Source organism: Prionailurus bengalensis, chromosome C1, assembly GCF_016509475.1.
Source record: "Prionailurus bengalensis isolate Pbe53 chromosome C1, Fcat_Pben_1.1_paternal_pri, whole genome shotgun sequence".
NCBI lineage: Eukaryota > Metazoa > Chordata > Mammalia > Carnivora > Felidae > Prionailurus > Prionailurus bengalensis.
In genome coordinates, this window is record NC_057345.1 from 32,941,633 (window position 1) to 32,958,725 (window position 17,093).

Consider the following 17,093-nt stretch of genomic DNA (forward strand, 5'->3'; position numbering starts at 1 on the left):
TAAATTAGATGGCAAAATTTAAAACTCTTTTAATTATATATTCTTCATGGATACTTCAGTCTGGTTCCATCAAGAGAATAAACAACACTCTCTTTACATGCTTTGATATGCTCAATAGTATGGTATACATTTTTAGTTATAGGCTCAAGGATTCTACATTATTAACAGACAATAAACAGTCTGATTAGTAAAGCCGGTCATCTAGGTGTCCCAAAATGTATCCTGATAACTATTATAATGGCAGCCGAAACTCAAATTCTGGACAAAGCAAGTATCAATGAGTCTAATCTAGGAGAGAGTAGTCAGCTTGTGAAAGGTGCTTTCTGGAGTTTCCCCTTTCTCCCTGTCAAAATCCTATTCATTCAAATTCTACTTCCAGAATGGTGGTGTGATCTCCCCAAAGACCAAGCTTCTGCTGATAACTGATAACAACTACAAGTTGGGGGGGTGGAGGAGGGAGGCATGGGACACAGGATTAAAACTAGCTGAGGATTCTGAAAAGTAATTCTATGAGGCAGATGTGGAGACAAGTCAAAACTTGGGAGACACCAGCCTCAGTCTCCTGTTTTCTTGCAGCTTTGCCCCAAGACTGGGCAGTAGATGTGGAACTAAGTAGATGTGGCTGAAGTTATCTTTCTGTCAGAGGGAACTAGGGAAGAGAGCCGAGGTAAACACTGCCAGCTATCAGAGAGAGGACTGAATCCCCTGGGAAGAAAATCAAAAGAGATGCCCTAGTACTATGTATGAAACACCACAAAAGTTTTCACAAAAGGCTGACTTCTGAACCATGGAAATGCAGACTAAAGCACAGACTTAAAGAATTAAATTGAAATTAGAACCACTGTCCACAGAAGGTTAGAGAGAATTAACAGTTTCAGTCTAATGTGGCTACCTGCCAGCTAAAACAAAAATATCAATATTCTATACAAGATTATAACAGACCTCAGAGTCTATATAACATAACACAGTGTCCAGGATACAATCTAAAATTACTAGACATACAAGCAACAGGAAAATGAAACCCATTCTCAAGAGAAAAGACGATCTAGGGGCGCCTGGGTGGCGCAGTCGGTTAAGCGTCCGACTTCAGCCAGGTCATGATCTCACGGTCCGTGAGTTCAAGCCCCGCATCAGGCTCTGGGCTGATGCCTCAGAGCCTGGAGCCTGTTTCCGATTCTGTGTCTCCCTCTCTCTCTGCCCCTCCCCTGTTCATGCTCTGTCTCTCTCTGTCCCAAAAATAAATAAACGTTGAAAAAAAAAATTAAAAAAAAAAAAAGAGAAAAGACGATCTATAAAAGCCTACAAGAAGAAGACTGAGCTACTGGAATTATGTGGCAAAGATTTTTAAGAAGCTATTACAATTAAGCTCAATGAGGTAAAGTAAAAACAAAAACAAAGCACACATGAATGAAAACATAATAAAGGAAATCTCACTGGAGAAATTAAAAATATAAAAAGGAACAAAATCAACAAATTTTTCATTTACAAATGAAAAGTACATTATCTGTATTTTTAAGGTCAATGGATAGGCTGAATATTAGAATGGAGATAAAACAGTGAAGAGTCAATGAACTCAAAGGCAGATCAACAAAAATTACCCGATCTAAAGAACAAAAAGAATAAAGACAGAAGAAGAAGAAGAAGAAGAAGAAGAAGAAGAAGAAGAAGAAGAGGAGGAAGAGGAGGAGGAAGAAGAGGAGGAGGAGGAGGAGGAGGAGGAAGAGGAGGAGGAGGAAGATAGATCAGCGCATCAAAAAGCTATGGGATAATCTCAAATGGTTTAATATGTGTCACTAGAGTTCCAGAAGGAGAGGAAGGGGGGGGAGCAGAAAGAATATGAAGAATTGATGACTGAAAACTTCAGAAATTTATTCAAAGACAAATGTACAGACTTGAGAATTTCATAGTGAACCTCCATCAGTGTCAATTTAAAAAAAAAATTCCACTTGGATACATCATAATTGAGCTGTTGAAAAATAAAGACAGAAAGCAGCCAAAGAAAGATGGCATCCACATACAGAAGAACACTGATTGGAAATGACTGGATTTCTCATAAAGATGACAGAGGTCATTAGACTGTAAACATCTTTAAAGTACTGAAAGAAAAAATTTTCAATCTAAACTTGTATATCTAATGAAAATATTCTTTAGCAATGAAGGCAAAAGAAAGACCTTCTCAGAGAATGTAAAACCAGGAGAATTTATTGCCAGGAGACTTGCAATATAAGAAAGTTCACTAAGATGAAGAAAAATTATAGCACAGGAAAACGTGGATCTTGAGGAATGAACTAAATAAAAGAAATGGTAAACACCTGAGTAAAATATAAAAGACTGTTTTCCTCTTACATTTCAAAAATCACATATGATTATTTAAGGCCAAACTTAAAACACTGCCTTGCAAGGCTTCCATGTAATATGTCATACATATTACAACTAGGAGAAATGATGAGGAAAGGGGCAAAAGGGACTCATATGGTTGGAAATTTCTGCATCTTGTATGAAATGGTAAAATACTGGGGTGCCTGGGTGGCTCAGTCAGTTAAGTGTCTGACTTCGGCTCAGGTTATGATCTCGCAGTTTGTGGGTTCGAGCCCCGCATCGGGCTCTGTGCTGACAGCTCAGAGCCTGGAGCCTGCTTTGTATTCTTTGTCTCCCTCTCTCTCTGCCCCTCTCCCACTTCCTTCTCTGACTCTCAAAAACAAATAAATGTTCAAAATATTATTTTTTTTAATGGTAAAATATGAACTCTGAGTAGACTGAAAAGGTTAGGAATGTATACCAAAATGCCCAAAAATGTACTGAAATACTCAAAAAGGTATAGATAAGTTAAAATAGAATACTAAATATAGCTAAGTAATGTAAGTAATATATAAGTAATCTAAAAGAAGGCAGGAAAGGGGGGAAGAAAGGAATTAAAAATGTAGAGGTGAAACAAAACAAAATGTAGACCTAAATCTAACAATATCAATAATTACAAAATGTTAATAATCTAAACCCTCCAATAAAAAAAGATCATCAGAGATACTAAAAAAGACTTAGCGAACTGCAGCCTACAAGAGTCACAACTTCATATAGACACAGATGAAAGTAATACATGGAAAAATATATACAATGCAAACAGTAAAAATAAGGGTGAAATAGCTATATTAATATCAGATAAAATAGACTTTAAGACAGAGTATATCAGACATTTTAAAAACATTTGATAAAAGAATAATTGAAGATATAACAATTATAAATGTAAATGTGACTAATAACAAAGCTTCAAAACATATGAAGTGAAAAACTGACAATTAAAAATCAGTAAGAAAAAGAACACTGGGATACATTAGCAAATGCCTTGATCTGAGAACATTACACCAAACTGTGTAATACATATTCTTTTCAAGTGCACACAGACATTCACAAAGATATAGGAAATGTTGAGCCACAAAATAAGTCTGAATAAATATGTAAAGACTGAAATGAAAAAAAAATTATTCTAAAATAATAAGATGTCCAGGAAAACCCAACATTTGGAATATCTGGAAATGAACACATCTGTAAGTAATTCATGGGTCAGGTAAGACTCACCAGAGAATTTTTTTAATATTTTGAACTAAATTATAAAAAAGACGCAACATACCAAAATTTGTGAGATGCAGTTAAAGCAGTGCTTAGAGGTAAACCTATGGCTTTACACTCCTATATTACAAGAGGAGGTGCATCAATGGGTGATGGGCATTGAGGGCACTTGTTGGGATGAGCACTGGGTGTTATATGTAAGTGATGAATCACCTGGTTCTACTCCTGAAGCCAAGACTACACTGTATGTTAACTAACTTGAGAATTAAAAAGAGAGAGTGAGAGGGAGGGGTGGAAGGAGAGGGATGGAAGGAGGGAGGGAGGAAGAGAAGTATAATAAACCCCAGGTATTCATGAGGGGAAAAAAAAAAGAATGGAGTGCATTTTTACAGCCCAGCCTTTACATACAGGTTGGTTTTTTTCCTAAATATTCTCTACTTTCCAATATAAGTATCATTATTATATTCCTCTTCATACAATGAGACCATTAAAACAAGTGTAAAAGTTTTTTAGGATACTACCTGGATTACTTTTTGGAATTTATCAGAGGATAATAATGTTGTGAATTATCTTTCTTCTTTCTTGATATTTGAGATTCCTAATGGAAATAGTATAATCTGTAAAACTGCAGAAGAATAAGCAATTTAGGCTAAGTTAAACCTATAATTATACAGACAATAAATGTTCCACTTTGTGTTGAAAAAAAGAAAGAAAATTTTAATAGTCCTATATCAAATAAATTAAATATCAAAAACAGGGGCGCCTGGATGACTCAGTCGGTTGAGCGTCCAACTTCGGCTCAGGTCATGATCTCACAGCTCGTGAGTTCGAGCCCCTCGTCCGGGCTCTGTGCTGACAGCTCAGAGCCTGGAGCCTGCTTTGCATTCTGTGTCTCCCTCTTTCTCTGACCCTAACCCACTTGCATCCTATCTCTGTCTCTCTCAAAAATAAATAAAAATTAAAAAATAAATAAATACCAAAAACCTCCCCCCAAAAAACCCTGCAGAACCAGATGGTTTCACTAATGAACTTTCTCAAACATTCAAGGAAGATATACCAATCTACAGAAACTTTTTCAGAAAATAGAGGAAAGAATACTACCAACATAAGGCCAATACAACTCTAACACCAATATCTGACAGACATTACAAAAGAATAAAATTATAAATCCATATCCTTCATGAACATACATGCAAAAATCCTTAACAATAAATACAGCAAACTGGGGGCGCCTGGGTGGCACAGTCGGTTAAGCGTCCGACTTCAGGCAGGTCACGATCTCGCGGTCCGTGAGTTCGAGCCCCGCGTCAGGCTCTGACCTGATGGCTCAGAGCCTGGAGCCTGTTTCCGATTCTGTGTCTCCCTCTCTCTCTGCCCCTCCCCCGTTCATGCTCTGTCTCTCTCTGTCCCAAAAATAAATAAACGTTGAAAAAAAAAATAAAAAATAAATAAATAAATACAGCAAACTGAATTCAATAATACATGAAAGGGGTAACATATCACGACTTAGTAGGGTTTATCCAAAGAATGCAAGGTTTAACATTCAAAATACAACCAATGTAATTCAACATGCTACCAGAATAAAGAAAAGCCGTATGACCATTTCAATAGGTATGAAAGGCATTTGATGAAATTCTTTCTACATCCATTCATGATAAAAACTCTCAGCAAACTAGACTTAACAGAGAACCTCCTCATTCTGATAAAGGGTATCTACAAAAGCCCTACAACTTATGTTCCACTTAGTGGTGAAATACTGAACACTTTATACTTTTCCCCTAAAAATGGAATTAAGGGAAGGATGCCCACTTTCATCACTTCTATTCAACACTGTAGTGGAGATTCTAGTCACTATAATAAGGTGGGAAAGGACAGAAGAGCAAGAGGGAGAGGGACAGGAAAACTATTTGCAGATCACATAACTGTTTATATAGAAAATCCCAAGGCACTATAAAACTATTACCAATAACACGATTACAGGATGCAAGGTTAATATATAAAAATTATTTTTATATACTAGCAGAAAGCAACTGGAAAACTGATTTTAAAATATATAGCTTCCAAAAACAAAATATTCAGTATTAAATCTAACTGGAATTATCACAGTCCCCTACACTGAACACTAAAAAACATTCCTGATAGAAATTAGAGATCTAATTAATGGAAAGATACAACATTTTTGTGACTTGCGATGATCAATATCATTAATATGTCAAATCCCCCCAGATCAGGGCAGCCTGGGAATGAAAACGGAGGAAGGCATAAATTCCAAAGGGGCATGAGAAAACTTTTGGGGGTGACAGCAATGTTCATTTGATACTGGTGATAACCTCACATGTGAGAACTCCTCAAATTGTAAACTGTATTTGACGAATTGTCAAATCCTACCCATTCGTCCAAATGACCCCTCATGAAACACTTCCTGGTCAAAAATCTCTAACTGGATAGGATTTCTCTGACTTTAAAACTCCCAGGAAATTCTGGTCACACCTATCTCTTGCAGGCAGCATGTAGCTCCTCCCACATAATGTACACTCTGTACATGTTTGTCCACTTGAAATAAATGTTTTTTTTCAGTTCTAGGAGTTCGAAGAGTGGGCATGTAGATTACATTCCTTCCTCTGTTCACTTATACCTTTAAATGAATCCCCCTTATTCAGACTCACGCAGGCACACAAGTGGGCTCTCTGAATCAACAAGACCACTCCATATGACTGAAACTGCGTCACAAAATAACAACAGAATGACAACAATCTGAGATATGCAGCAAATGCAGAATATCCTGCCTAGAAGAATGTCCTCTTTTCTATTTATCCATCTATCTTTCAGTTATCTCCCCGATTAAACCTGTAATCACCTTTGAACTGTTAACACACAACTTCAAGAAAAAGTAATGTGTTATGCCCCCATCTTTGTTCCAATAAAAGCTGGCTAATCGCAGAGTAGGTGTTTCTTTGCAGAGTCCAACACGCTTAAGGCAGTGAGTTTATATACTTCTATCTGGCCTTTACTCCTTCAAATAATTTCCACAACAGTGCGTAGAAGATTTAAGCAAAACTATCCACAGCAATTTCCTCCTGATTTGCCTGCTTCTAGTGCTGTTCTCTTACAACTTACACTCCACACAGCAGCTACAGTGTTCCTATGAAAATGTAAGTCACATTATTTCACTACTTTGCTTATAGCCTTCCATTCAATGGCTTTCCACACCTCCCTCAAAGTAAACCCAAAGTCTTTATAAAGGCACACAAGGCGCTACACCATCTTTTTCCTGCTCCCACCATTTACTACTTCTCTGATGTCAGGTCCTACTACTCTTCCCTCCTCACACATGGCCACAGTGACCTCCTTGCTGTTTCTCAAGGTGCCAGGTATGTTTCTCCCTCAGAGCCTTTGCACTTGAGGGATTTCCTGGGCCTACACAGCTGACAATCCACTTATATTTAAAGAAACCATGACCAGAAAATTAAATATTTAAGTTATAGTACAATTAATTTTAAAACTAGATCTCCTAACTTCCTGGTTAAATTCTATTTCCCCCCAAATCTTGTACTTAATAAAAGTGACACCTCATGACTCTGTAACATGACTTGATTGTGCTCATAATTTTACTATATTCTTAAACAAAAGAACTTTGAATAATTACATGAAGCTAAAACATAACACAGTCTAAACGTTGTTTTTTTCTTGTTTTTGTATTTAGAATTTCTATTTCCTACCACCAGCAGTACCCCATCCTCCTTCCCAGCTTTGAATGTTCAGAAATTTTACATTGCTAACAGGGGTATTATTTCCTACTTACAATTCTTTCAAAGCACCTTACTTGTGCCAAGCATAAAACAAAAACACTTCACTATCCATAAGCAGCAGTTACATACAACCATTTCAACAACTTCTCTAACAGTACTAAATTTTGTCCACTTATTTTAAAACCCTGAATGAGGCACTTAGGCAAATACTAACCAGTGACCAGGAAAAGTCACTTTCAATTACAAGAAATCTACTCCAAAAGATGTACCTTCAATCTACCAATTTAACAATTGTGCCCATACACACCTTGGAGACAAAAGATTTTTTAAAGGACTTCCTGGATTGGATTCAATCAATATTTTAAGTCAAAGGCTATGAACATGCAAGAGCCTGTGAAACAAACAAACAAACAAAGGTGCACACAGACCTGAAAACACACACATACACTCCACTAGTAGAAAAGAAGTAAAGACACATAGTAAACACTGTCAGAACCCAACCACATTCCCCCGTGTTCCTCTCTACCCTGCTTACTACAAACACCTCTACCTCTCCACCTAAGCATTTTTTTTCCTAACTGGGGAGCATGCTTTGGCTTTGTGCAGGGCAGGCCAGAAGTGCAGAAAAGGTCATGTCCCCAGTGGCATCATCACTCAATGGGGGAAGAGCTGATGGACAGATATCTTAGCTTGTTGTCCACAATTCTAAACCACCTCCCAACGTTTCCCAGTTGGACTGTGCTCTTAAGTGCTCACAGTGGTAACTGACTTGATAATTGCCCTACTTTCCTAGTATCACCCCTCAAGCTACCTGCACTCAATTCCTTGTCTACTTGCAGTAGAACTTAAATCATGACAAAGATCTTTTCTCAAAAGGAATGTCTCCTGGAAGAGACAGGAAATCTTCCTTTAATACAATATTCCTCAAATTTTATCTCAGGACCCCTTTGCAACTATTTAAAGTTACTGAGGCTCCCAAAGAGCTCTTATTCATGTGAGTTATATCTATTGATATTTACCTACTAGAAATTTAAACTGAGACAAAACTTATTAATTCATTTACATTGCATGCTAACATAGTTCTGTATGAAAAATATGGTCTCTAAACAAAAACATAGTGAGAAGAATGGATTTTAAATTTTTAAACAAACTGCTTTAATGCTCTACTTAATAGAAGACCACTGGATTCTCATATCTGCCTCTGCCTTCAATCTATGGTAAAATCACACACAGGTCATGAAACCTCTGAAAAATTATGAGTAAAAAAGGCAAAGAACATCTCAGTATTATGAACAGTTTTCACCTTGTGGGCCCCCTGAATGGGCCTTACACACAGAGAACCACTGCTTTAGCCTAACAGATTCCGTATAAGAATAACTACAAAATAACTAAGACACATGATTTAGTTTGGGGAAGGGGAGGGCAATCAAAGCATGAACAGAGAATATGTTTCTGTGATTATCAATATGATAAAGGAAATAATTTACCATACTAATCTGGAGTACTCATTCTCTCAAAGCATTTTTTTTTTTAACAAAAAACTGCCTAAAACTGGAGTTCCCTTTTCTATTCCTTAATATTTGGTTCCCTTGGAATAGTTCACTGCTTTGCAGTCTTCAAACAAAACTCTGTAGATAATATCCAGCTAATCTTGCTTTTTTTCTACCCTAAGCAGCTTCCAGGACAGGTCACTTTTCAGTAATATATCCTTTGGCTGAACTGAACAAGCAAAGCCAAATTAAAAAGGAAAATAAATGCAAAAGGTCAAAGAGAAATGTATTTATTAATCAACGTAAGAACAGAAACTAATAGGACAGAAAAAAATGAAAGTTAGAAATTACTGTCCTTCTTGGACTCTTATGTTCCAGCCATACTAACTAGTCAGTTCCTCAAAACTTTGGGCACTTGTTTTAACGACTAGGCTTACACATGTGATTTCCCCTCACTCTCACATTGCCAACCACCCTCATCTGCCTTATTTCTGCTCATTTAACAGGCCTCACTGAAACATCAGCTCTCTGCTATATGGCCGCAAAGTTCTCAAAACCCTTCTCTTTAGAGTACTTAATTTATCATCCAAATGCTATTCTGAGAATGATCAGGGAACTATTAATTATGCTAAGACAACAAGCCATATTATGAATTAACAGCTTAGCTTTCCTGCTTAAGAGCTTCGTAAGGAGAATCTGTCTTGCGTACTACCACTATTCCCCCAACATTTAGCTCTACGCTTACAAAAGGTGTACACTCACTCTCTCAACGGATGGCATGTATAATGCAAATTAAGGTAAAAGAGGAAAAACTCATCCAGATAATATGACCTACTATGTTCTCTCCCAAATCCTGACACTATTCCACCCCTATTATCCTACCTTTGATCATGCCCTTGTATCTCATGCCTCTCTATCCACACCCCACCTCAACAGAATATAAACTTCAGGAGAGCAGAGAATGTCTGTTTTGTTAATTGAGGCTTCCCCAGCACCTAAAACAGTGCCTGCTCAGAGCAGGCACTCAACACTCAGTAATTGTGTGCTCAGTGAATGCTGTTCTATGTTGCCCTGCTTACCTATACGTGAAAGCCAAACCACAGAACCCATATGAAGGTGCCCCAGATATTATGGTAAAACATAATTTCTCCTTCCTTTGTATACAATAATGTGTCATATCCTTCTTAAAATACTTTCTGTACACTACTTTGTCTTTGTGCTAGAATTCTAGGTCTTATCAGGTCTCATTATTCTTGGTATACTGTACATTTTAGCATAATGCCTGACACACAGTATCTAGAGAACAAAGATCTGTCAAATTAACCTGGTAAACTGACAGCATTTCACAAAATTATGAGTACGTATTAAGAAACCTGATACTATGCTAATTTTCTAGAGAACTTTCTTATTCATATATGTATCCCTAGCCCAGGCCATTGCCATTTCACAATGGCAACTCCATCCATTGAGGGGATTCAGAACAAGCCATCCCAGAACATGCCCCACTCCGGCATGTGATTTTTGAGCTGAAGGCAAACAGGACCCAGTAGATTCAGGAAAAATTACTTTCTCCTTCACTGCCCAAAAGAAATGAGAAAGGGATCTGTACCAGGAAGTTTTTACCAGAGATAACTTTTTATATCTGACTTTTCTGCACAGCTGGGAAAACATTTACCAAACATCTGCTCTTCTCTCCCCTTTCTGTGAATTGCCTTCTTCCTCTCTGAAACCCCAGACCACACTCCTTTCCTTAGCTCAGGGTGGTATATAAGCCTCAAATGCCTTTGAGCCTGATATCTTTGTGGGACTTCCATATACACATGTGTAATTAAATTTGTTTTTCTTGTACTCATCTGCCTTTTTACTACAGGGGGGTCTCAGCCAAGAACCTAGAAGGGTAGAGGGAAAATTAATTTTCTCTGCTACAGCATATTCCTTTTGCAAGGAGTATTTTTATAAAGAGCAAGTATCTTTATTAACTGTTTGATTCCTTTCTCAACACTACAGGCTATCAAATCAAAATAACTTCCTTGATCCCAAGGCTTCAGGCTTTCTACTCCTTATCTAAATGTCCATGCCCTAAATTCTTCACTATTGTTAAAAGGGTTCTCAATTATGCCACCTGCACTTCCTACCTGCCAGTCAATCATGCACAGTTTTCTCCAAGTGGAACAACTATTTCTAGGCAAAAAAATTCCACGCCAAGCTTCACTCCTCTTCCCAAAGGCCTTCCCAGGGCAGTATTATCCATATTGTGCTACTTTAGTTATCCTTGCTTGGTGTAACAGATTAACTAGTACTTGTTCTGTCATTTATAATCATATTCATGTCCCTAATTATGTGTCTATGTATGTATATATATTATACATGTATGTTAAATGTTAGGGTTCTCTTTTAAAATCAAGGACCATTAGCTTGCAAGATATGCACACATAAGAAGAAATTTGATTCAGTAATGTGGTCTACGGCATAGTACATACTAGTGGCTGGACAGGACAGTTGTAAACAGCACAGACTCTAAAGGCAGACTACCTGGGTTCATAATCCTGGTCTTGGTACCCAGTGGTCTTAGTACCCTTTGACAACTTACTCAACATCTATACCTATCCGTTTCATAATTTGGAGTTACTATAAAAATTACAGGAGTTAATATACATAAAATTCTTTAAAGCATCTGGCACATAAACTCAATACAATTATCTATTATTATTACAATGTTGTCTTAGCACACAGATTTCTACAACAAATCATAAGCTGGATGGCTTATCAACAAATGAAATGTTATTTCTCACAGTTTTAGAGGCAGGGAGCCCAAGATCATGGTGCCAGCATGGTCAGGTTCTGGTGAGAGCCCTCTTCCAGGTATTCTCATGGGTATTCCCACATGGTACAGACAGCTGGCTAGCTCTTTGGCCTATTCATGTAAAGGCACTAATCCCATTCATGACGGCTTCATCCTTTTGACCTAATTACCTCCCAAAGAGCCCACCTCCAAATACCATCACACTGGAATTGGGCAGGGTTTCAAACATATGAATTTTGGGGGGGTTTTGTTGTTTTTTTTTTTATTTTTTTTTAACGTTTATTCATTTTTGAGAGACAGAGCGGGGAAGGGGCAGAGAGAGAGAGGGAGACACAGAATCTGCAGCAGGCTCCAGGCTCCAAGCTGTCAGCACAGAGCCCGATGCAGGGCTCGAACTCACGAACTGCGAGATCATGACCTGAGCTGAAGTCAGACACTTAAACGACTGAGCCACCCAGGCGCCCCAAACATATGAATTTTGGAGGAACACAAACATTCAGTTCATAGCAGCTGTCAAGACTTCTATCTTCTTACTTTATAACTGAGGATACTGAAGCTCAAAAAATGTCTAACAATTTGCCAAAAGTCACAAGAACAAGTAAATTGTAAAACAAAGGACTCCTAGTAAAGGAGCCCATTCATTTCACCATGCTAAATTTTATTCAATATATTTTTAAGGTCTACAGGTCCATTTTATGATAAAAGTGGTAAGAAAATGAAAGAAATAAGAAAAAGGAAAATGAGAGACATTTATACTCAAGAATTAAGAAAAGAAGAAAGGGACACTGTAATGATGAGGCCAGAACATGGGCTTCTGTTCAAGTAAATAGAAGGGACAGGGAGGTGGTCCAGAGAACTGAGTTAAGAATATTAGGCTGGAAATAATGATCATGCTTCATTTTTCATTTAGGACATAAAGACACTGTTACTTGCATTTTTAAAAATCCTTTCTCTTCAGCAGTTTAGAAAGCCAATTCTGTTCCACTACAAGCTCATCTCTCTTCAAAAACGTGTGAAACATTTTGATTTTTCACATAGAATTCTGATGTTTACACATGGAAAAAAATAACAAATTTCAGAAATTTAATAAGAATCTTTGAGGGATGTCAACATACTTGCCATCTACATTTTTAAATCTTTTAAAAGTTTAGAGGCGTCCAACTGGCTCAGTTGGTAGAGCATGTGACTCTTGATCTTGGAATGCTGACTTTGAGCCCCATACTAGGTGCAGAGATTACTTAAAAAAATAAAAATAAATAAAATCTTTTAAAAGTTTCAACTTATGGGTCATGTTTAGTTTTTGAGAAAACTTTAAATACATGAAAATCACATTCAGAACCATCACTATTTGACTGTCTTACACATTTCCTTAGATAAGACCCAACGGTCATTTAAAATACAAACTCTGTTCTAATAAAAATATTACTACCCCTCTACTCCCAAGAAAACCTCTAATTGAAAAATATAGACATAACCAGCTTGTCAAAGCAATAAATTTTGTTTTGAAAGATTATCGTTTAGAGAATTTGTTAAACAACATCTGTCTCCCTGATTATATGTACTCTGCTTACAGCTAGAATTTTCTATATAGTTTCTCTCTTATGGTAGCAACCAATACACAGCTCAGGCCAAAATAATTATCAACAGTACTAGCCAAAAGGCTCTGGTACTGGATATTTTATGGGACTATACTACAAAAATAAGTTGTTGAAGTGTTTACACACATTTTAGCTTAAAATGAAAATAAAAAGATAAACAACAGAAAATATGTCCAAAATTCAAGAACACATGCTTTGTATGTAAAACATACTTCTGTAATCTGAATCCTTTATTTCTATAAACTTCCACTGTAAACTAGACAATATGGTCTTCAGGGAAAAAAAAAAAAAAAAAAAGGACTCTCAGAAATAGAGTGATTGCTCTAAGAACTATGAAACAAGAATAAAATTTAAAGCTGATACCCAAAAGAAATGCACAGTTGTCAACCCAACTATCAATTCAAATTTCCAAAAATAATTCAAGTTCCAGGCACTGCAGAAAAAGAACAAATGGCTGAGAAGACCACAATTCCTCAACCCTCCAAGATATGCATCCCTGCTGATGCTCTGGGTTAACAATGTGGATACCTCTCTCCTTCCTTCACATTCTGGCAAAAGATGCTAAAAATTTTGTGCTCCACGTTCTCACACAATTAAAGTCCATGTGCTAAGTCTCTTCTAAAAGGCGGAAGTGGGAGGGCAGGAACTGAGGTTGGTTCCCTCTCAAATCATTACATGCATAGTTCATCAGCATCTCAATCTTAAAACTGTTAACAGAAGACCATCCCACCAATATGAAACTTTAATTTCTTAAACTTTGGTATGTACAAAACCAAAAAGTGGGCCTAAGAGTTCACCTCTAATTCCATATAGCTTGGTAACTGGAGTATCGAATTCCTTCTGCTGGCTCCATAAATCTGCCTCACTAAATCCCACTGCACCTATACTTCATGAGCTCGCCTGATCCCAACTTAAACCCTCAGCTTAATTAAGGTCCTTATCTTTAAGATTGAAAAGTTTTATCTCTCTACCAGGAAGGGGCATAAAACAAATTTATCTGACCAAACAATTACCCAGTTTGCTTTATCTTATCTTATTCCCTTTGCCCTGATTTATTCTGAAAACACTTACTGATACTTATTATAAGCTGTGAAAAATACTAACACTGGAGATACAAATATATTTTCTCTGCTCTTAAGGGATCACAGTCCAGGGAAGGAGACAAATATAGAGACAAATAATTTCTACCAAGTATGAGAAATTCTATAAAACAACTTTGTAAAAGTTCTACAAGAACACAACGAATTGAGGAAAGGTTTCACAATGCAGTTAACATCTGAAATGAGTCAAAGAATAGTAGGGTAGAATGGGGTCTGTATGTGTTTTAGCTGAGATGGAAATACAGAATGAGGAAAGCTGAAAGGTAAAGTTAATGTCTGATGACAGCCAAAGTGCTGACTAAAAGTATGTTACAATAAGTATCCTAGGATATCAACTAGAGCTCCTTTTCTCTTTCGTTCTTGCAAATTCATTCTAACCATAAATTCCCAAGAATGATCTTACAAACAACACAGAGGCACAGATTTTGTACACAAAATAATTATTCCATGGTTGGAAGCAGGAAAAACCATTTTGAAAGCCATCAGGAAAATTCAATGTAATCAGACTGATTCTCTGCAGTGAAAAGGAACAGCTCTGTTACATAAAACCAGTTCTCGGTGTTGGAGATACAGAGGAAAGAATACCAAATTACAATTCAAGAGACCTAGACTCAAGTCTATGGGAAGAGTTATGCCATAATTACGAAACAAACCTTTTACTTAATTCCTAAACTGCCTACCTCACTCGAAGACTTATGAAGATCAAATAAAATGAGTCTGAAAGTGCTCTGTAAAAACAGAAATGCTATACAAATAAAATACTACCTTCATTAAGGTTGTAGTTGCTATATAGGAAATGAACTTTAAAAAGCTGTACTGCTGACATAAACCCTGCCATATTCAATTTGTGATAAAGTGCGTTTTACCCGTTCTACAGATCGTGCTCTCTTCTTTGGCCGAGTAGGCAGTGCATCTTCCTTCGGATTGGTGTCTATTGCCCAGTAGGACCCCTAAAGGTAAAGAAAGAAATATTAACAGTATATCACAGCAACTCTATAAGGTTAAAAATGGAGTTTTACAATCTTCTGCTCCAGAAGCAAATATTTTGCAGATACAACAGTGGAAAAGTAGCATGAGAAGAAATACTAGCTTTGCACTGAGAAAAATAAGGTTTACATGAGAAAAAAGGTCCATTTACAACTAGATTATTAAAGAGGAAAAAAAAAATCACAATCTGAAGTAGTTAAGTCCAAGAACTTCTGCCACAGCCAAAGAACAAATGAACACACTTTTTAAATATATACTAATTCTTTGGACACATATGATAATTACAACAGCATATGACATTCAAGTCTGGGGAGAGTTTTATATATATAAAGATACTACAGTTTCCATACTCTAGGACCTCACAAATCTAAATGGTAAATGAAACCATTTATATAAAGACAAACTGCTTGAACACATTTTATATAATAAATGCATCCTGGAGAGCAATGGTCTGTACATAAATCTTTTATTGCTTATTCTGTTAAAGCTTTTTAATTATTTATCCTCTCTTAGATACAAGTTCTCAAGACCACTCATTTGAACATACATATTTAGCACCTACTGTGTTCCAGGCACTCAAGAATTGGGACTCCCTCAAAAAATATTTGAAAAGTATAGATTATGAAGAAACCAAAGCTCAAAAAGAGAAGTGGTTTGTTCAACCAAGGGTATGAGAACCGGGACCAGAACCAAGGCTTGCTTCCTTTCTCCCTCAGTTAACTTGTTTACACACACACACACACACACACACACACACACACACCGCACGCACACACACGGGAGGAGGGCAAGGAATGAGGGAGAAAGTAAAAGGAAGGGAGGGAGATATGCATTTCAGAAACAGAAATACAATGCACATCCCAGTTTTATAATTTTACAATTAATCCAGTGTTAAAGTTTAATCTTTGCCTCTATTACTTCATTAACATTCTCAGGCTGTTTTTTCAGGCAGTATTTGACAATGAGGGGAAATATAGCTCTCATCTAACAATCCTCATTCTTTGTGTCCAACATGAATTATCTGCTTATAGTCTTTTAAGCATACGTACCATGTTCTTTCACACAGCTTTGCCTACCCTACATGCTGATCTCAGTACCACTGACAAACTCACATTCTACTTTCAAAACCCAGCTCAGATCCCATCTAAAGGAATCCTTCCTCTGATCCTCCTACTAAATTCATCACTCACTCCCTCTGTAAGATCTCCACACATTTTATACATTTAGACCACTGACTGCACTTTACATTATAAGCTTATTTATAGGTCTGTATCCTTTCCGGGCTGACTGAGTTCCTTAACGGTAGAAACTCATTTCTATATCCACTGCGCCAGGTACAATGTCAAATACATAGTAAGTACTCAATAAACATTTTTTGAAAACGAAGAAGAGCATTTGAATAGTGCCAACAATTTTAAGAGTACAGGGTATGATACCAGGTCTTCCCAGGTCCTAGTCTATAAAGGTACCTCAACTTAGCACTCATTTCATCACCCAGCCATTACTGGAGGATTCATCTCTATCTTTTCAAAGTAGTCACTGTGGTTTCAGCTAATGAATCTAGCAGACCTGATATAAACTTGCCAAGAACCATGTAAAATGTAGACACTACAGAAATTAAGCACTAAAAATGAAAACAGTAATTTTTGAGTAGGTTCAGCTAGCAAGTTGCAAAATAAAGAAGGAAAAAAGTTTCATATTCCATTGTTATGGAAGTTGAAAATTAAAGCAGGAAGACAAATACCAACACTTGTTGAACAATAGTTTAATGTTCATGGAAATGACAAATTCCAGTGTTTCAT

At 36.9% G+C, this 17,093-nt stretch overlaps 1 protein-coding gene across 4 annotated transcripts in view; it reads right to left on the reverse strand.

Moving 5' to 3' along the window:
- Nucleotides 1–17,093, reverse strand: part of FOXJ3 (forkhead box J3) — a 150,037-nt gene that overhangs the window by 46,497 nt on the left and 86,447 nt on the right. For all 4 annotated transcript variants that reach the window (XM_043574600.1, XM_043574602.1, XM_043574601.1 and 1 more), the window contains one exon: nucleotides 15,171–15,254. In XM_043574600.1, coding sequence (XP_043430535.1) covers nucleotides 15,171–15,254 — 84 coding nt within the window. The remainder of the gene's footprint in view (nucleotides 1–15,170; nucleotides 15,255–17,093) is intronic.